Raw genomic sequence first — 19,964 nt, forward strand, 5'->3', positions numbered from 1 at the left:
CAGGTTTGGCTGTCGAAGTCTCCTGCTGCAAGATGGCCGCCAATCACTCTCACCGCCGTCCCCACTTGGAAGACTTCTAGCCTTTCCCACGCGATACCTATGGAAAAGCGAGTCAGTTGGGTTCCGTGTCCTCGGAGGCTTTAGTCCGGGTTTGGAGTCCCCGAGCAACCGGAGTCATCACACACCCAAGGTAAGTGGACCCCGCTTGTTTTGGTGCGTTTTTTGTGACGTTTTTGTCTGTGCGACTCCCCACACTAACGATACGTTGCGTTCAAATAACTCGGAATCCACGTGAGTCATTTTTGCGCTCCTCAAGTGCCTTAAAAAGCCGGTTTGATGACGACGTATACTTCGTCCACCCTTTAGTAAGTTGTTTTATATTTGTCAGTTGTGGAATTGGGTAAAATTATTACGCAGAGGTCAAACGGCGTCCTTGTCCGGTGTCAAGGAACCGCCTGAGTGGCTTCGTGCCTTCGTGCTTTCTTCCTTGTTAATCTGCAATCTGCAGTCTGTCATGACACCGCACGGACGGCACGCAAAGCTTTTTACACAATGAAGCTAATTTTAGTGCGCTGACACCTGAGAGTTATTGTGAGGGTTTTCCTCATTCTTCGGAACTTTTGAAAGCCAAAGAAATTAAATCTTTGAAGAGAACAATGAGAGGCACATCAAAGTAGAAAAGTTGGAGGCTCCTAAACGCATCACATTGAGGTTTTGGTGGAAATTTCCCAACACCCTTTGCGTCTGACTTCTTTTTGTTTTCACTAAACATTGCTAAATGTCACCAAAAAGAACCGTGTGCTTGGTCCTAGATCAAGGTCAGAAGTATTAGAATCTGGAAAAAGTGCTGACTTCCATATTTAGTTTCACTTTCAGTTTCAAAAAGCCCCAAAATTCCAGAGGAACCCAAAGTGTATAGTAAATGACATCAAATCTTAGTAAAATGTACAAGAATTCACCCCAAATCAAGAGTATATGAGTAGGAATGCCTTAATGACCAATTGTTCTTACACTTTCCAGCCAAATGTTGAAACCTTTCAAACTAACTGAAGCAATTTTTGTCTGTGCTTTCTTTACAGATGTCGTACGCCGGCGACAAGCTGTATGACGGCTACCTGCGCACCAACATGCCGACCATCGTCACCAAGGTCAAAGCGAGAGAGATTGTCGTCCACTTGCCATGCCTGACTGCCCACGACCGGGTTAGTTAAATCTGTGATATTAAATATTTACAGAATGTATTTCGTTCATGTTTGCTGTATGGCTGATTTTTGCAATGTGCGACTTTGCACCCTCTTGTGGCCATAAGAAGAATTTGTTCAAATATCACTATTGTGAATGTACTAAATCTTAAATATTTTTTTTCTATTTTTGTCGATTTCCAGGAGTGCATCGAGGCCAAGCGCGAGATGTGCGGCAACTTTGACGCCATGGTCCTTCTGCTAGACTGCCTGAAGAGGCGCTCCAGCTGGCCTGACCACTTCATCCAAGCTCTGGAGAAATGCGAGCATTCAGCCATCGCCGCCGACGTCCGCGCCGAGTACGGCAAGCTCGTCGCCGCCGCCCGCCGTAAGACCTAAAAATGTCCCTTTTTGATGGGAGTGTCGCCTCTACCAAGATTCATTTTTGTCAATGGCAGCCAAAGAGTGAGTCACCTACATGTAATCTTTTTTTCCTGATTTTAGCTCCCAGTCCTAACGTGGAGGAAGCTACCGTTACCACGGCGCCATCTGTCCCGCCCACCCCTGAGCGCCGGCCCGCCGCTTCTCCAGACCTGAAGTTACCCGCCCCCATGGCCGAAATACCCCCTCCGGATCGTGATCACCCCGAACCGGAGGAAAACTCAGATTCCGAAACCCGGGACGGTTCGGCGACCGTCGCTAAAGTTTCGTCGGACCTCCGGCCGCCGTCGGGGTTGACGGAAGCCCGTGATTCGTCCGCCTCCGAGAGCTCGCCGGGATCGGATGACGGCGAGGCGCAGTCCTCACCCGGCAAGGCACCCGTCCAGGATACGGGCCCACCGGTGCAGATAGTTACCACTGCTAAATTGCCAACTGAAGATAATCTGGAAGTCCAGGTGAGAAACTTTCTATTGATTTTGGGCAAAAAAAAAGTTTTACGTCACTTTTCCTGTATTTTCATTGAGACGTTACCTTCTTATTGGATTTGTTTTTTTCCCGATTTCAGCGCTCGCCCCCCAGTAGCCCTCCGACAAGTCCCGTCCAACCTGAAACGTCCGAGGCTCCGCCCCTGAGCGTGCCGCACCCCCTCGTCAGCGTCCGCTCGCCCGAGCCCCCCGACCCAGTTGACGCGCTATACTCTGGCGACTCGGACCGTCTGGAAATCAGCCGAGATCAGCTGCCGTCATCTCTTGATCAGGATGACCGGCTAGCGCCAAACGGAGACGCCGGCGCCATTGAGGAAGAGCCAGCCCCCGGGGGCAAATCACGTGGGGGGGTCAAGTACGCGGTCACGGCGGTGGGTGTGGCCACCTGTGCACTTTTGCTAGCGTGGAAGTTTAAACATTGAGCCCCAGAGTGGATGAGAAAAGGCTCTTTAAACTTCTCCCGTGTGATTAGCTTTGTCGCTGACCAGGTTTTTCATAGTTGATTAATGGCCGATTATTTTTAAATTATTGAAACCAATTGCCATTGATGACAATAACGTCGAAGGCTGTTTGGAAAATGCCACTTCAGAGTTGTTCACTTAAATCAGGTGTATTATATTTTTAAATAGCACAGCACAGGCAAAATACTTTATATTAAGTAATAGTAATAATACTTGTAAATGTAAAAACATAAGGAAATATTTTATTGTAAATAGTATGTATATAGGTAAATTAATTAATAAATTGTTGACAGTACGGTTATTTATGGTGCTCATGCCTTTGTTTACTTTTGCTTAAAAGGGAGACAATTGCTTGAGTTGAGTTTGTATTATTTCTGGCTCATTTTCGCCTCAGGTCACTTCCTGGTCATTTTGCAGCACGACACGGCATTTTCTAGTGATTTAGCAGAATGGTACGTCAATTCTTGTTGTTTTGGGGCGTTTTACGGATATATTTGTAAGATTGTGGGGGCATGTTGTCGTAACTTCTGTTTGGTTCTGCTTATTTTATTTACAAACAGCTCTTGCTCCCCGGCAAAATGGCCGACAATGATGCTAATCCCCATTGGCTCAGAGCGTGCATCAGTCATCTAGTTGTCTCTTTTTATATATATTTATATAGCCCCGGCAGCAGGTACGCTTTGTATCATTATGAGAAAAAAAGAAGAGGCGGATCACGGGGGTTATTCGTGTTGTGATTGGTTGCTCAGACGTCACTTGTTTGTCCACGCCCACTGCCTCGAAGAGCAAGGAAGACAACCACTGGATTAAGCTAGTTAGCGTGCAAATTAGCCTCCTCCTCGCTCTTTTTGTCCCAAATTAAACGCCATTAACCCCCGCCCCCGTCACCCCCTCCCGCAACGACGCACCATCTTTATTTCTTTTAATTATTAATCTTTTAAATGGCGTCTAACGGTTTCGGCCATCGTGATGATGACACCGCGGACGACGAGGACGAAGCGGCCGAGAAGTCTCCTCGCTCTGATTTGGGTAGTCTCCTCCGGAGCGAGTCCGACACGGAGGCGTCTCAGGCCGCCGGACGCGCGCCGTCACCCCGCCTCTCATCCGACGCGATGCCGAGGCTTCGCAGTGACTCCGTGAAGAAGAACAGGCCTCGTGAGAATCTTTTTGTCTTTTCATCTTTTCTTTTACCTGCACTGAGCCTTTTATCGTCCCAATGGTATTATTTTTGAAATTGAGTTTTTTAAAAGGAGTATCATGAATGAATGAAGGGAAATGTAGGTGTTTAATTAGCGGGCATTTTTTGGCTAGTTGACCACCACATAATAATGGCTGACTTTATCATTACCAGGTAATGTTTGCATTTAAGAGTGCGGATGTGGATTTTCGACAAAATGGCGTTCGCGTTGTTCCTCTGATGATGATGAGGATGATGATGCTTTGGAAGAAGCTGAATGCCGTGAGTGGTCGTCGTCATCTTCATCATCACCATCTTCATCATCATCTTCATCATTTTACATCCAAAACACGCTAGACGTCCAATGCATTTGCAAGTGAGAGGATGGCAACAATTTGATGAATTCTTATTTGCTGCCACCTTTTCCCTTTACATAAATTGGACGTCTATGAGCTATAAAGTCATGGATGGAAGAGCAGGTGCCTATTGGTTAATCAAATTTCCATTTTGGCATCCCCCCAAGCCATTTTTCTATATATTTTTTAGCAGTTTATTCATTCTATTTTTTTATGGTCCAGCTTTCACGTTTTTTCTTCAGTTTTTACAGTCCATTTTTTTTGCCCAGTTTTCCATTTTTTTCCTCATTTTTTTATGGTGGTGGGCAGTTTTCAAAACGTTTCTCGCTTTTTGACTTTTAACATTGTTTCCATTTGACAAAATCCGTAAAAGCTCGAGTAAAGCGGATCGCCTTCCCGTTGCCGCAGCCTTCCCGTGGTTCGGCATGGACATCGGCGGGACGCTGGTCAAACTGGTGTACTTCGAGCCCCGTGACATCACCACGGAGGAGGAGCAAGAAGAGGTGGAAAACCTGAAAAGCATCCGCCGCTACCTGACCTCCAACACGGCCTACGGCGACGCCGGCGTACGCGACGTCCACCTGGAGCTACCCGAGCTCACGCTTTGCGGGCGCACGGGAAACCTGCACTTCATCCGCTTCCCCACGCACGACCTGCCGGCCTTCCTACAGATGGGACGCCAGAAGCACTTCTCTAGCCTGCACACGGGCCTCTGCGCCACCGGGGGCGGAGCCTACAAGTTCGAGTCCGACTTCCGCACGGTACGTACTTCGCCAAAATCTTAAGACGCCAAATCTCAGACTGTTTTTACGCACGTCAGACGGCGGATTTGCGACTCCACAAACTGGACGAACTGGACTGTCTGATCCGTGGCGTCCTCTACTTGGACGCTTCGGCCAATCCGTCGCCCTCGCCGTCCGGGGGCGAGTGCGAGTGCTACTACTTCGAGAACCCGTTGGACCCGGGGCGCTGTGTACGGCGCCCCTATGCGCTGGAGAACCCCTACCCGTTACTGCTGGTCAACATCGGTTCCGGCGTTAGCATCCTCGCCGTCTACTCGCCTGACCGCTACAAGCGTGTCACCGGCACCAGGTGAGCCCCCCTACCCTATTTTGCCATCCGATTGGTCACGTTGCGTAGCATTCCAAAATGTCCGGTCCATTAGCGGTCGTCAAAATGAGCAGAGTTACCCCAAGTAATGAATGAATTGCAAAGTAGTGTAGACAGACTGTTATTTGAAACATAGTGGCAAGAGTAATGAAATGACGATCTGTATGAATCCCATTGGCAGCAGTGGATGTCCTCATTGGTCGTCTTTGAATGGAATCTGTAGACGTCCATTTTCCGAAAAAAAATGACATAGTATAGTAAGGCTTTTTTAAAACAAAAATGACATAGTATAGTAAGGCTTTTTTTTCCTTAAAAAAATGACATAGTATAGTAAGGCTTTGTTTCTTTAAATAATGACATAGTATAGTAAGGCTTTTTTTCTTTAAAAAATGACATAGTATAGTAAGGCTTTTTTTTCTTTAAAAAATGACATAGTATAGTAAGGCTTTTTTTCCTTAAAAAATGACATAGTATAGTAGGGCTTTTTTTCTTTAAAAAATGACATAGTATAATAAGGCTTTTTTTCCCCTTAAAAAAATGACATAGTATAGTAAGGCTTTTTTTTCCCTTAAAAAATGACATAGTACAGTAAGGCTTTTTTTCCTTAAAAAAATGACAGTATAGTAGGGCTTTTTTTCTTTAAAAAATGACATAGTATAGTAGGGCTTTTTTTGTTTCCATAAATTTGTAGTCAAGATGATTTCAAAGAAAGTTGTAGCTACTTGGTGGCGCAGAGGTTAGATCACTGGACTCCCGTGTGGGAGACCTTGGTTCGAATCCCCGCTGGGACACTTTTTCACCTAGTTGTTTCTGTGGACTTCTTCTCAAGACACTGAAATGATTGCAAAGAAAAGTGTAAACCACTTTGTGGCGCAGAGGTTAGAACACTGGACTCCCATCTGGGAGACCTGGGTTCGATTCCCGCGGACGACCTTTGGCTGATCACCGAACCAAGTAGTCTGGAAAATGGAACAAGAGAGAAAAAAAAAAAGAAAAACTTTTTAATTTATATAAAACACTTAGTCATACTTTTCAGTAAAAGGTTATATTCCGAACTGCCTTCGGCAGTTCGGAAGACACTTGAAGGACCTGTCTGTGCGAAAGGCGTTCTCGGGTCGGCCTTCGGCCGACCCTCGACCGCTTGCTTGGTCAGTGAACCGCCGACACCGGGAAGCGAACTCACGTTCTCTCGGTGCAAAGGCGAGTGTGCAACCCACAACACCAACTCGTGCCCCACTTATACATGGGTGTTGAAACGTTTTATCCTAGGAAATCAGGTGAAACACTTAGTCATTTTTTTACTCAAAATGCTTCATCCACCACTGAACACTTATATACTTATACACTTAGGCATTTTTACTTATTCTTTTAACTGAATAATATTGGGAAAATCTTTGCCTGCACTGGGATTTGAACCCAGGACCTCTTAGGTGACAGACTGATGACTTAGCCATTGGGCCACCACCCTGTGGAAGAAAGTAGTAATACTTATACTTTTGTCTCATTCATTTACCTGAATAATATTTTGAAAATCTTTGCCGGCACTGGGATTTGAACCCAGGACCTCATAGGTGGCAGACTGATGACTTAACCACTGGGCCACCACCCTGTGAGAATCAGCTGTACTACTTGTAGTTTTACCTCATTCACTTACCTGAATAATAATGAGAACATTTTTGCAATACTTGGATTTGAACCCAAGACCAAATATGTTGGAAACTGATGCCTTACCCACTGGGCCACCACACTTTCAAATTAGGCAGTAGTATTTGTTGTTTTGCCTTTTTTTACTCCCAGATCATACTTAGTACTTTATAGTACCTTCAAGTGGGAAAAGTTAGGTGAGTTTACAAATTAGAGCAAAGCAGGAATTGAACCTGCGTCCAAAGAGTTGAGAGACCAATGACTTACTCACTGGGCCACAGGCACTTAGACATTTACAGTAGTATTTATTGTTTTTCACTAAAAAAACGACATTGTATCATTAGACTTTTTTACTTTAAAAAATGACATAGTATTGTAAGGCTTTTTTTCTTGAAAAAATGACATAGTATAGTAAGGTTTTTTTTGTTGAAAAAACGACATAGTATGGTAAGGCTTTTTTTCTTAAAAAAACGACATAGTATAGTAAGGCTTTTTTTCTTGAAAAAACGACATAGTATAGTAAGGCTTTTTTTATTGAAAAAACGACATAGTATAGTAAGGCTTTTTTTCTTTGAAAAATTGACATAGTATAGTAAGGCTTTTTTTCTTGAAAAACGACATAGTATAGTAAGGCTTTTTTCTTGAAAAAGCGACATAGTATAGTAAGGCTTTTTTCTTGAAAAAACGACATAGTATAGTAAGTCTTTTTTTATTGAAAAAACGACATAGTATAGTAAGGCTTTTTTTCTTGAAAAAACGACATAGTATAGTTAGGCTATTTTTCTGGAAAAACGACATAGTATAGTAAGGCTTTTTTTCTTAAAAAAACGACATAGTATAGTAAGGCTTTTTTTATTGAAAAAACGACATAGTATAGTAAGGCTTTTTTTATTGAAAAAACGACATAGTATAGTAAGGCTTTTTTTCTTTGAAAAATTGACATAGTATAGTAAGGCTTTTTTTCTTGAAAAACGACATAGTATAGTAAGGCTTTTTTCTTGAAAAAGCGACATAGTATAGTAAGGCTTTTTTCTTGAAAAAACGACATAGTATAGTAAGTCTTTTTTTCTTGAAAAAACGACATAGTATAGTAAGGCTTTTTTTCTTGAAAAAACGACATAGTATAGTAAGGCTTTTTTATTGAAAAAACGACATAGTATAGTAAGGCTTTTTTAATTGAAAAAACGACATAGTATAGTAAGGCTTTTTTTCTTAAAAAAACGACATAGTATAGTAAGGCTTTTTTTCTTGAAAAAAACGACATAGTATAGTAAGGCTTTTTTCTTGAAAAAACGACATAGTATAGTAAGGCTTTTTTTTCTTGATAAAACGACATAGTATAGTAAGGCTTTTTTTCTTGAAAAAACGACATAGTATAGTAAGGCTTTTTTTTCTTGAAAAAACGACATAGTATAGTTAGGCTTTTTTTATTGAAAAAACGACATAGTATAGTTAGGCTTTTTTATTGAAAAAACGACATAGTATAGTAAGGCTTTTTTTCGTGAAAAATCGACATAGTATAGTAAGGCTTTTTTATTGAAAAAACGACATAGTATAGTAAGGCTTTTTTTCTTGAAAAAACGACATAGTATAGTAAGGCTTTTTTTCTTGAAAAAACGACATAGTATAGTAAGGCTTTTTTTCTTGAAAAAACGACATAGTATAGTAAGGCTTTTTTTCTTGAAAAAACGACATAGTATAGTAAGGCTTTTTTTCTTGAAAAAACGACATAGTATAGTAAGTCTTTTTTTATTGAAAAAACGACATAGTATAGTAAGGCTTTTTTATTGAAAAAACGACATAGTATAGTAAGGCTTTTTTTATTGAAAAAACGACATAGTATAGTGAGGCTTTTTTTCGTGAAAAATCGACATAGTATAGTAAGGCTTTTTTATTGAAAAAACGACATAGTATAGTAAGGCTTTTTTTCTTGAAAAAACGACATAGTATAGTAAGGCTTTTTTTATTGAAAAAACGACATAGTATAGTAAGGCTTTTTTTCTTGAAAAAACGACATGGTATAGTAAGGCTTTTTTTCTTGAAAAAACGACATAGTATAGTAAGGCTTTTTTTTCTTGAAAAAACGACATAGTATAGTAAGGCTTTTTTTTCTTGAAAAAACGACATAGTATAGTAAGGCTTTTTTTCTTGAAAAAACGACATAGTATAGTAAGGCTTTTTTTCTTGAAAAAACGACATAGTATAGTAAGGCTTTTTTTCTTAAAAATCGACATAGTATAGTAAGGCTTTTTTTCTTGAAAAAACGACATAGTATAGTAAGGCTTTTTTATTGAAAAAAAACGACTTAGTATAGTAAGGCTTTTTTTCTTAAAAAACGACATAGTATAGTAAGGCTTTTTTTCTTGAAAAAACGACATAGTATAGTAAGGCTTTTTTATTGAAAAAAATGACATAGTATAGTAAGGCTTTTTTACTTGAAAAAACGACATAGTATAGTAAGGCTTTTTTTCTTGAAAAAACGACATAGTATAGTAAGGCTTTTTTTCTGGAAAAAATGACATAGTATAGTAAGACTTTTTTACTTTAAAAAATGACATAGTATTGTAAGACTTTTTTTCTTGAAAAAACGACATAGTATAGTAAGGCTTTTTTTCTGGAAAAAATGACATAGTATAGTAAGACTTTTTTACTTTAAAAAATGACATAGTATTGTAAGACTTTTTGACTTTAAAAAACGACATATTATAGTAAGGCTTTTTTAGTCTAACCTTTGGCATTTCTGTCTTTTCAGGCTAAGAAATGCCATTCACTTCAAAAGAAAAAAACATTTAGTGTGTCAAAGTCAACGATAAAATGTGGTCTAAAAACAGGTAAGAATTTCCTTTTGCTAAAATTATAGGTGCTACTCCAAATGTCACATTTCATGTCCTTATTGGACTTCTAGCATCCTACCCAGAAAATAATATTTTAAGTATCACCTATAATTTCAACAAAAACAAAACTCTTACCTGTTTTTAGACCACATTTTTCCATTGACTTTGACCCACAAAAAACGTCTTTTCTTTTGTAGTGTACAGCACTTCTTCACCTGAAAACACAAAAAATACAAACATTACACTTAACCAACGAAAATAATACTCACTATCCTACGAAATGAGGACAGACATTTTGTCTCACTTTGCACCAAGCATAGAAATTTATTGATTTTTAAGTTTGAAATTAGCATGTTTTTGTGCATTGTCCAACCAGCCTGGGTGGGGGTACCTTCCTGGGCCTTTGCTGCCTTTTGACGGGTTGTTCCACCTTCGAGGAGGCCCTGGAGATGGCATCACGGGGCGAGAGCACCCGCGTGGACAAACTGGTCAAGGACATCTACGGCGGCGACTACGAACGTTTCGGTCTGCCCGGTTGGGCCGTGGCGTCCAGGTGAATTGAGCTTTTTGGACTAGCACGCTCTTTATCTAAGCTCCTCCTCCTTTCCGCAGTTTCGGCAACATGGTGTCCAAAGACAAGCGGGAGTCCGTGTCCAAGGAAGACCTGGCTCGGGCCACACTGGTCACCATCACCAATAACATCGGTTCCATCACGCGCATGTGTGCGCTCAATGAGGTGAGTCAGGGGGGAGTTGTGGCTCCGCCTCCAAAGCAGCCGGATCTTCTTGTCCTTTCTGCCTTTGGTCTCTTTACGGTGCTGCCTTGTGGCGTCACGATCAAGCAGCATTGTACAGGGCTACGAAGGCGGCGGGGAAAAGCGTCCTTCGTCATCGTGTGCGTTGATGAGGGGGTGCTGGAGCTGCAAAATAGAAAATCTGATGGGATTATTCATTGGGAATCATGCAATAAAACATTAAATGTCCTCCATATTAACATTTTTAATATTTTGTTTTCCCCACATTGAAGAATATTGAGCGGGTGGTCTTCGTGGGTAACTTTCTGCGAGTCAACACGCTGTCCATGAAGCTACTGGCCTACGCTATGGACTACTGGTCCAAAGGTCAACTCAAGGCTCTCTTCATGCGCCATGAGGTGAGTAGATGTGCTTTTAGCTCCTTCTCTTCTTATTTTAACCCAATTTTTTGGATTTCAGGGTTACTTTGGAGCCGTGGGGGCCCTGCTGGAGCTTCTAAATCCGTCCTGAAGTACTTGGAGGTCCCCTGGAGAGACACTCAGACCCTGAAGGTGGACCACCCCCCCCAGATCGTGTGTTTTGGCGCCAAGTCCGATAGGAGAAGCCAAGGTTTACTCACCCCTCGCTTTCTTTGATGGTCTCAAGACGACGCTCCGTTTTGGTGGAAGGAGCCATTGTTTTCTTGGACAAAGAGCTTTTCTATATCAATCCTTTCTTGAATAAAGATTTTTAGATGCATCATTATTTTGTTTTCTTGCTAGTGTGAAGCAATCAGGCTGAAAAATAATGATTGAGGGTCATTTTTTTGAAGAAATGCTTCCAATGAATTGTAAACATTGTTGTTTTTGGAATAAAATAAAAGCCTTATTATACATGGACTACCTTTTTTTCTTAAAAGAAAAAAGCCTTACTATACTATGTCGTTTTTGAAGAAAATAAACTTTACTATACTTTGTCATTTCCCTGAAAAACCCACAGAGGAAATCCCATCAAGCCACCCACACATTTTGTACCACCTGGCATAGTTTAGTGGGCAACTTTTGGGAAAAACGTCCATTTTCGTTAGCGTTACGCAAGCAAAAGACAAGCATGAAAGACTCCATGTGTTCCTCCCTCTCTTTTTCCCTTTTTTTTCCTTAGCCGACCCTCCTCCTCCTCTTTTTCCCCGTCCAACCTCTTCTTTTTTTTGCCCGGCTGTACAGCTGGCAATTTCCAGAAAGTAGAGGAGGAAGACGACGTTGTCCTTTTTAAGGGGACATTCCCTGATAATTTAGAGGGCCGTTTTAGGTCACGTGACCCCGACTTTTTTTGCCCCAGTCGAGGAAACGAGGAAGCCCGGCAAGGTCATCGAGAAGGTAAGAATGTTAGTTCAGATGCTACGTTTTTTAAAGGCATGATTAAATATGGGAAAAGTTGAAAAAGTACGTTTTTTTTATTTTTACTGACAAATAACTCAACTTTTCCGGTTTAAGGTTTTTTAATATTAGCAAAATGAGTTATGAATTATTTTTAAAGGTTTTTCCATGCATTAAAAATATGTTTTTACTTGAATAGATGGAAAATGTTGCTCTTTATCTACATTTCTGAGTGTTTTTTAATTTTTAAAAATGTTAAAAAAATATATATGTATATATAAAATATTTGAAATAATTATACTATTTTTATCTATTTTTTGTTTGCTATAATTTTTTAAAAATAATACATTTGCATGGTTAGCTTAGCCTTAGCATTTTCCAATGATGTCATCTTTGAATGAACTGTAGTTAACTCATTCAATGCAGTTTAGGAGGATAAAAAAACGTCTTTTCACCCAAATTTAATCGGATTGGATACATAAAAATCTCAATATTTACCATTTTGACTTAATTTATATAAATATTTGTTGTCCATGAGTGGATTTGTTGGACAGAATGTTCTAGCTTTCCTTAAGTAAATAAACTGGAGTTGAGAAAACAAAAATAGGAAACTCACGTCTGCCATTTGAAAGAAGCTCGGAGAAAATTTTTCCGAGGTCCACACACACGTGAAAAGTTAGCCGTGCCAGTTGCCCTTTGACCTCTGCGAAAAACGCCGCGGGGAATGCAACATCGATCACTTCGCTGACAGCTCTGGAAAAAAAACAAGGTGAAAAGGCCCAAAGAAAGGCTAGCGAAGTTGCTAAAGCTTTAGCCTTTAGCCAACTTTGACTAAATGCTAACAAATCCTTCAAATATGACAACAAAAGTGCTGCTATCAAACTAATGAAAATGACAAGCTAATTAATAGCGGTATCCATGGTGCTAAAATCACTGTATGGCGAAAATGCTAAGCTAGCCCGCTGGAGAAGCTAACTGATAAAGCAAATTGTTTACAAAGTGCTAATTTGTTGTTTTTCTGAGATTAAATGACTGAAGCTTTGTTTACAAACAAATATTAAAAAATGTACTCTTACTAACATTAGTTTTTAAAGAAAAGCATTCCTTATCACCATCAAAAACTTTAGCAAAAACATTAGCAAAAATACTTCAATAAGGCCAACTGATTAGCAAAGTACCCAAACATCAAAAAAATCATATTTTATACATCTAAATTATCAAATTTATTTAGCAACGACTATAAATGTTCTAATGCTACCAATCGTACGGGACATCAACATTCTATCCAATCAGCAACGAGCTAAGTTGACCACTCCCCCGTCCCTTTTCCACATAGGCTAAAGTATGTGGGCGTGTCCCGGCGTTGCCCCCCTGACCCTCCTCTTCCTCCTGACCTGGTGCCCACCCCCTGGCGTATCTCAGACGACACGAGCCCCGCCCACTGCAGCCTCTTCCCGGTCGCCGTCGGCGGCCCCGCCCACCGCCAAGATCCGATTGGCCGGATTCCCGCGCAAGCACAACGAAGGTCGCGTGGAATTGTTCTACAAGGGCGAATGGGGCAGCATTTGCGACGACGACTTCTCCATGGCCAACGCCCACGTGCTGTGTCGCCAGCTGGGATTCGTCGAGGCTACCGGGTGGACGCACAGCGCCAAATACGGGAAGGGTCAAGGTAAAAGCACCAAAATCCTCCAAAATATGGGCCGTCCAATAAGAAAGCACGATTAAATTCCAGGTAAAATCTGGTTGGACAACGTGCAGTGCGGCGGCGGCGAGCCCAGCATCGGCGATTGCAAATCTCGCGGCTGGGGTAACAGCGACTGCACGCACGACGAGGACGCCGGCGTGGTCTGTAAGGACCAGCGGATCCCGGGATTCGTGCAAGCTAACGACGTGCGGGTAAGGCGTTTTGACCTTTGACCTTGGGTCCAAGTCATGTTTTTTTGGGGGGGTTTTCCACCAGCAACCAGACGAGGATTCGCTGGGGGAAGTACGCCTGCGCCCGGTGATAGCGGCGGCCAAGAAGCGGCTCCCCGTCACCGAGGGGGTGCTGGAGCTCAAGCGCCAGGGAGGCTGGGCGCAGGTGTGTGATTTAGGGTGGACGGCCAAGAATGCTCGTGTGCTCTGTGGCATGCTGGGATTTCCTCAGGAGAGGAAGGTCAACAAGAACTTTTACAGGTAATATTGCACAAGTGTCATTTCTGGATGACCATCTTGGTAGGGGCAAATCTCCCATCTAAGTCAATGCATTAATATTCTAATGACTAACTTATAACTACCTTATTTGTCACATGGGTTGGCAGACAATGAACAAATGTGCATTTGCGGCCACAAATTTCAAATAGATTGGACGCCTACTACAGATAAACTTATTTAAATACAGGCAAAAGGGATGAAGAGCTTTGTTGCCCCAACCAACATGGCCGCCGGTCATTTTCAACCCTCACCAAAGTTGTTTTTTCCACACAGATTGTTTATGGAGCGCCAGAAGAAAGTCTACGGCGTGCACTCAGTGGCATGCGTGGGTACAGAAGTCCACCTTGGGGCCTGCCAATTGGATTTCAAGACCCCCAACGGCAGCGCCCCCTGCCGGGGCGGCTCGCCCGTGGTGGTGGGCTGCGCACCCGGGCCGCTATTTGCGCGGGACGTCAAAAAGAAGGCCAAACTCCCGGTAAAACCGAGCCGTGCCTTCTGTCTGAGTCCAACACACTCGCTAATTTTGTGGCTACTTTTCGTCTCTGGTAGGGTAACGTGAGGCTGAAAGGCGGAGCCTATACAGGGGAGGGTCGCGTGGAGGTGCTGAAGGGCGGAGAGTGGGGCAGCGTTTGCGACGACCGCTGGAATTTGCTGTCGGCCAGCGTGGTTTGCAGGGAGCTGGGCTTCGGAAGCGCCAAGGAGGCCATGACGGGGGGGCGAATGGGACAAGGTGAGGTGGACAAGCTCCGCCCCTTTATGTTAAGCTTCTTCACAGACTAGTAAAGGGTTTTTGGTGGCTTTTTTTAGGGGTAGGACCCATCTACATGAACGAGGTCAAGTGCTCGGGTCAAGAACGCTCCATCTGGAACTGCCCCTTTAAGAACATCACGTCGGAGGACTGCCAGCATACGGAGGACGCCGCCGTTCGTTGTAACGTCCCCTACATGGGACTGGACAACTCGGTCAGAGCCCCCCCGCCTCGCCTTGCCTCCCACACTAACATCGCATGCGAGCGCTAGCTAGCGACGGCTTCCTTTGCGCTAACCCCGCCCGGCAGATCCGCCTGGGAGGGGGCCGTAGCCTCTACGAGGGGCGCGTGGAGGTCCCGGATGGAGACGGGGGCTGGGGCTTGATATGCGGCGAGACCTGGACCACCAAGGAGGCTGTGGTGGCCTGCAGGCAGCTGGGCCTGGGCTATGCTAACCAAGCTAACCAAGTAGGTTGCTAACGCCTGGTGACAATAACAGAGCGCTATGGGCTTTTCTAATCTTCCGGCGACCATTTGTGGAATATTGCCAAGTTTAAGTGGTAATATTACAAGGAAAGTGCATTAATATTAATAATATATTAATATTATGAGGACAAATTGGTAATATTATGAGAAAAGTCATAATATTATGAGAAACGGCGTAATATTATGAAAAACGTCATAATATTATAAGTAGTCGTTATATCATGAGAAAAGTCGTAATATGAGAAAAGTTGTAAAACTACAAGTACAATTACTACAAAAAATAATGACTAAAAAGTCATAGTAATCCAAGAATAAAGTTGGAATATGATGAAAGTTGCAAGATCATAAGTATTATGATCAATGAGTAATAATACTACATTTGTACTATGTATGGATGGAACATCACAAAGCCATTTTACAACTTTCCATTTAAGACGCATTTATATTACAAGAATAAAGTTGTAATATAACCAGAAACAAGTAATATTACGAGACCCAAGTCGGAATATTACAAATTTAAAGTAGTGCGATTACGCCAAAACAACTCATCATTAACTAGCTAGCTAGCTAGCAAGTAGTTCTAGAAAGAAGTAGCTAGCATATTCTACGACTGACTCCCGGCAGGGCGTATTCCACAGATCCGCCTGGTGGGCGGCCGCACCTCGTACGAGGGCCGGGTGGAGGTTCGGGTGGGCTCTAAGTGGGGTACACTATGCAGCGCAGGCTGGGGCACCCGGCAGGCCATGGTGGCCTGCAGGCAGCTGGGCTTGGGCTACGCCATGCACGCCATCACCGTAAGTGACCCAAACATACAAAACAAAGGATCAAATGAAGAGTATATATGTATATTAAATTTCCCGATTTTCCCTCTTTTAAATCAATAATTGTAATTTTTTAATAATTTTTTCTGTGTTTTTAGCTCAAAAATAATTTTGTAAAATCTAAAAATATATTTAAAAAAAGCTAAAATAAACATTGTTTTAGATCTATCAAAAACGGAATATTCAGGGCTTTTAATCCATTTATTTTAAAAAAAATCTAAATATTATATCTAAAATGAAACGGAGTACAGAAACATGCCTTAGATGCTCTGATGTTTTGGCCCCGCCCCTTTTACCAAGGAAACCTGGTACTGGGACAGCAGCAACGTGACGGAGATGGTTTGGAGCGGCGTCAAGTGCAGCGGTAGCGAGATGTCGTTAGCGCAATGCCAACGCCACAAGACGCTGACTTGCCAGAAATCCGCTGCCAAATTCGCCGCCGGCGTCATCTGCTCCGAGAGTCAGTTTCATCTAATTAACTATTTCTGTCCCAATTGATTTTCGTCAACAAAATAAACCAATCTACTCTTCATTTTTAGCGGCGTCTGACCTGGTCCTGAACGCCACACTGGTCCAGCAGTCAGTCTACATCGAGGACCGCCCCCTTCACATGTTATATTGCGCGGCGGAGGAAGACTGCCTGTCCAAGTCGGCCGCCCAAGCCAACTGGCCGTACGGTCACCGCCGCCTACTGCGCTTCTCCTCGCAGATCCACAACCTGGGGCGTGCCGACTTTAAGCCCAAGGCCGGGCGCCACTCCTGGGTGTGGCACGCCTGTCACGGGTGAGCGAAAAGCGGCCTTCTGACTGACTAGCAAGCGAATTTTAACCGTTATCCAACACTCCGAAACACAGGCACTACCACAGCATGGACATTTTCACCCACTACGATCTGCTGAACACCAATGGAAGCAAAGTGGCTGAAGGGCATAAGGCTAGTTTCTGTCTGGAGGATTCTGACTGCAATGAAGGTAAGCCCTCACTTAAAAAAAAACAACAACAAAAAACTGAAAGAAAATTACAACTAAATTTCGGGTCAATTTTGGGTCACTTTTGTGTACATTTTGGGTACATTTTAAGTACATTTTGGGTACATTTTAAGTAAATTTTGGGTACATTTTGGGTACATTTTAAGTAAATTTTGGGTACATTTTGGGTAAATTTGGGGAAAATTTGGAGTACATTTGGGTAAATTTTGGGTAAATTTTGGGTAAATTTTGGGTACATTTGGAGTACATTTGGAGTACATTTGGGTAAATTTTGGGTAAATTTTGGGTCACCTTGGGTACTTTTTAGGTCAGTTTGGGTACATTTTAGGTCACTTTTGGTCACTAAAGAAATTCTGTGCCCCTTCTCGTCACTGACAAAGCTACATTTCGCCCACAGGTATTTCCAAGCGCTACGAGTGCGCCAACTTTGGCGACCAAGGCATCACGGTGGGCTGTTGGGACATGTACCGCCACGACATTGACTGCCAATGGATCGACATCACCGACATCAAACCGGGAAACTACATCATGCAGGTCGCTACCCTTTAACTTAGCTTACAGTTTTCATAAGTTAGCATCGCATCCTTAATTAGTAAGAATGACAATAGAAATGAATTTTGCTGACGTTGCTATTCTTAGTTGTCTTGCATGCATTACTCGCTCTATTTGGCGTTTTTTTTTCAGGTGGTGATCAACCCCAACCAAGAAGTAGCCGAGAGTGACTTTAGCAACAACGCCATGAAGTGCAACTGCAAGTACGACGGCCATCGAATCTGGTTCCACAACTGTCACGTCGGTAAGCCCCGCCCCTTCCAAAACTATTTTTGCCAACTTCACGGCAAAGCCCGTCTCATTGGTCAACTCCTTCGCAGGCGGAGCCTTCAGCGAGGAGGCGGAACGACGGTTCGAGAAGTACCCAGGACAGCTCAACAATCACATTTCTTAATCATTTTAATTTTGGACCTTCAGGTTTTTTGCTGCTTTTAGGAATCGGTTTTTTTTTGCTATTATTTGGTCATGACAATGTATTTATTACCTGAAAAAGGTGCTGGAAAAATTCCCAGGATTATTTTGTGAGTTGCTATGCCATGTTTATTTGTTTTGTAGGATTTTACAGGAAAATAAATGGTGCTTTACATATGAAATCCTGCAAAAAGTGATTTTTAATGACCTAATAATAATAATCATATAGGTTAGTAAGAAAAAAATATGTAAATTGTACTTTTTTGGACCTATTTTTTAACTGGTCTTCCCAAGATGGCCGACAGTAAAAAAAATAATGGCATACAATAAGAGGAAAATGACTTACCGTGGATTTAGTGGCACAAAAACATAAAAAAAAATGACATTTAAAAAGAAGCTAACCTTGCAGTCTCACTGCAAAACTGTCCGTTTAACCGTGCGTCCTTCTTTGTCCACAGCAAAGTTGTAATTCTTGGGGTTATCCAACGCCTCCTCGATACGTCGGTCCAAGTTTTCTAACGTGATGAAGTTCTTGGCGTCCTCCTGGAAAAGAGACCAATCAGTTTGTCAGGAATGGACGGGAGAGGGATTGGACGGCGGACAGTGAGAGGACGGTTGTTAGCTTAGCATGCTAGCGAGCTATTTCCTAGCGCAAAGCAACTTTTCCTGTTTGGAAATATTAAATTGTTTGAGAAAGTAAATTAAATTGCATTTTTTGTCACTTTTTGGCCGTTAACGTTTTTTTTTTTTTATTTGATTTAGTGACATAAATAAAATTTAAAAAAAAAAAACATACCTGCAACTGTTGAATTTCTTCTTGTTTCTGCTGGATGAATTTTTCCTGTTTTTGTTCTTGCTTGAGAGCCACTTTCAACTTTTTGAGTTCCACCGCTTGTGTTTCCTTCTCAATTCTTTGTAGTCTGGAAAAATAAAAATATTAAAAAACACGATCAGGTAACACAAAAAGTTCCATTGCTTTGTATAAAATGGCGGATGACAGACTGACCGTAGTTGGAGAAGTTGTTGGTTCTCCTGTTGGTTGATGGCCATGAGCTGGCGATGTTCTTCGGCCTCCTGGCGCGCACGTTCTTCGGCCATGGAGCCCGTCTCCTCCTCGTACTTCCTCCGCAAGACCTCCTCTTTGAACTCCAACCTGGGGGTGGAGGAGCATTTGAAAGCTAAAGCTAACTTGTTAGCTCCCCTCCCAGTACAAATAGACTATTGGTGTCCATGGCACCAAACCAGTTCATCTATAAAAATATATATACACATAAATACACACACGTGATGCATATACAAATATAATACATATACACACATGCATACATGTTGTAAATTATAATTTGACAAAGTTAGGACTATTCAGAGTAAAAATATGTCATTTTAAAGCAGGTTTGGTTGGCTGGTCATCGCCAAAGGCACCCAATGACTTTAACGCTTAGCATAAGCATTAGCAAGACAGCCCCTGTGGTATTTATTTTTATATTATATAACATTATTTTGACGTACCTTAGCGCTCTCAAAATGAGCTTGTAATCACCGTATCTTTCCCGCAGCACAACCATCTCCACTGGGTCGACCGGTGGGGGCACTTTGATGCGACCCACTTTGGACTTGGCGACCGGGTCGGTACGCGACTTTCGGCCGCGTTGCGCCTCCACCATCACGGCTTGCCTGGGCACGAGCAACCGGGCCACTCGCAACATGGTCACCGCCTTCTTCGGTCCGATGGGCCGGTGTACTTGCAAGTCAAAACAGTCCAAAAAGCTCACTTCTCATTGAAAAGGGAAAAGGTTTAGCAATTAGCATTCAAAGGTGGCAGCCATGATCAGTGTGTCATTTGACCCGGAAAAAAATACTAGTTAGTCAGGAAACGGAGTTATTGTACTCGAGCGCCCTCCTGTGGTTTGGCTGACTGTCGCACTAGGAAAAAAAACCATTAATATAGTAGTCATCTATGGTTC

At 42.5% G+C, this 19,964-nt stretch overlaps 4 protein-coding genes across 8 annotated transcripts; 3 read left to right on the forward strand and 1 right to left on the reverse strand.

Moving 5' to 3' along the window:
• Positions 1–5: 5 nt before the first annotated feature.
• mavs (mitochondrial antiviral signaling protein) lies at positions 6–2,869 on the forward strand. The gene is made up of 5 exons (XM_077730611.1): positions 6–190; positions 1,080–1,202; positions 1,386–1,569; positions 1,686–2,077; positions 2,188–2,869. The coding sequence occupies exons 2-5, from the start codon at positions 1,080–1,082 to the stop codon at positions 2,527–2,529; spliced, it is 1,041 nt and encodes a 346-aa protein (XP_077586737.1). The 5' UTR covers positions 6–190; the 3' UTR covers positions 2,530–2,869.
• A 453-nt stretch (positions 2,870–3,322) lies between these two features.
• Positions 3,323–11,321, forward strand: LOC144205961 (pantothenate kinase 3-like). Its single transcript, XM_077730609.1, has 7 exons — positions 3,323–3,723; positions 4,510–4,862; positions 4,922–5,193; positions 10,066–10,242; positions 10,302–10,425; positions 10,716–10,841; positions 10,903–11,321. Exons 1-7 carry the CDS (start codon positions 3,510–3,512, stop codon positions 10,951–10,953), a joined length of 1,317 nt encoding a protein of 438 aa, XP_077586735.1. The 5' UTR covers positions 3,323–3,509; the 3' UTR covers positions 10,954–11,321.
• On the reverse strand, positions 9,896–19,873 carry mrps26 (mitochondrial ribosomal protein S26). Of its 2 annotated transcripts, XR_013328253.1 has the most exons (7): positions 19,510–19,873; positions 19,007–19,153; positions 18,797–18,920; positions 18,403–18,543; positions 12,415–12,551; positions 11,063–11,219; positions 9,896–10,608 (listed from the first exon to the last, which is right to left on the reverse strand). XR_013328253.1 is itself a non-coding variant. In XM_077730612.1 (4 exons), the coding sequence occupies exons 1-4, from the start codon at positions 19,704–19,706 to the stop codon at positions 18,412–18,414; spliced, it is 600 nt and encodes a 199-aa protein (XP_077586738.1). In that variant the 5' UTR covers positions 19,707–19,873; the 3' UTR covers positions 18,178–18,411. The 2 variants fall into 2 exon arrangements, 1 of the variants encoding a protein (XP_077586738.1); XM_077730612.1 differs by lacking the exons at positions 9,896–10,608; positions 11,063–11,219; positions 12,415–12,551 and having other exon boundaries at positions 18,178–18,543.
• On the forward strand, positions 11,579–18,694 carry loxl3b (lysyl oxidase-like 3b). 4 transcript variants are annotated; one of them, XM_077730606.1, is made up of 15 exons: positions 11,579–11,798; positions 13,135–13,470; positions 13,534–13,697; positions 13,762–13,976; positions 14,268–14,469; positions 14,544–14,724; positions 14,802–14,956; positions 15,052–15,210; positions 15,867–16,022; positions 16,350–16,509; positions 16,589–16,832; positions 16,904–17,019; positions 17,435–17,571; positions 17,722–17,833; positions 17,910–18,692. In XM_077730606.1, exons 2-15 carry the CDS (start codon positions 13,143–13,145, stop codon positions 17,981–17,983), a joined length of 2,403 nt encoding a protein of 800 aa, XP_077586732.1. In that variant the 5' UTR covers positions 11,579–11,798; positions 13,135–13,142; the 3' UTR covers positions 17,984–18,692. The 4 variants fall into 4 exon arrangements, with proteins under 4 accessions (XP_077586732.1, XP_077586730.1, XP_077586729.1 ...); XM_077730604.1 differs by lacking the exon at positions 15,052–15,210 and having other exon boundaries at positions 11,582–11,798; positions 17,910–18,691; XM_077730603.1 differs by lacking the exon at positions 15,867–16,022 and having other exon boundaries at positions 11,584–11,798; positions 17,910–18,690.
• Positions 19,874–19,964: the final 91 nt, after the last annotated feature.

The sequence above is a fragment of the Stigmatopora nigra genome, chromosome 13, assembly GCF_051989575.1.
Source record: "Stigmatopora nigra isolate UIUO_SnigA chromosome 13, RoL_Snig_1.1, whole genome shotgun sequence".
NCBI lineage: Eukaryota > Metazoa > Chordata > Actinopteri > Syngnathiformes > Syngnathidae > Stigmatopora > Stigmatopora nigra.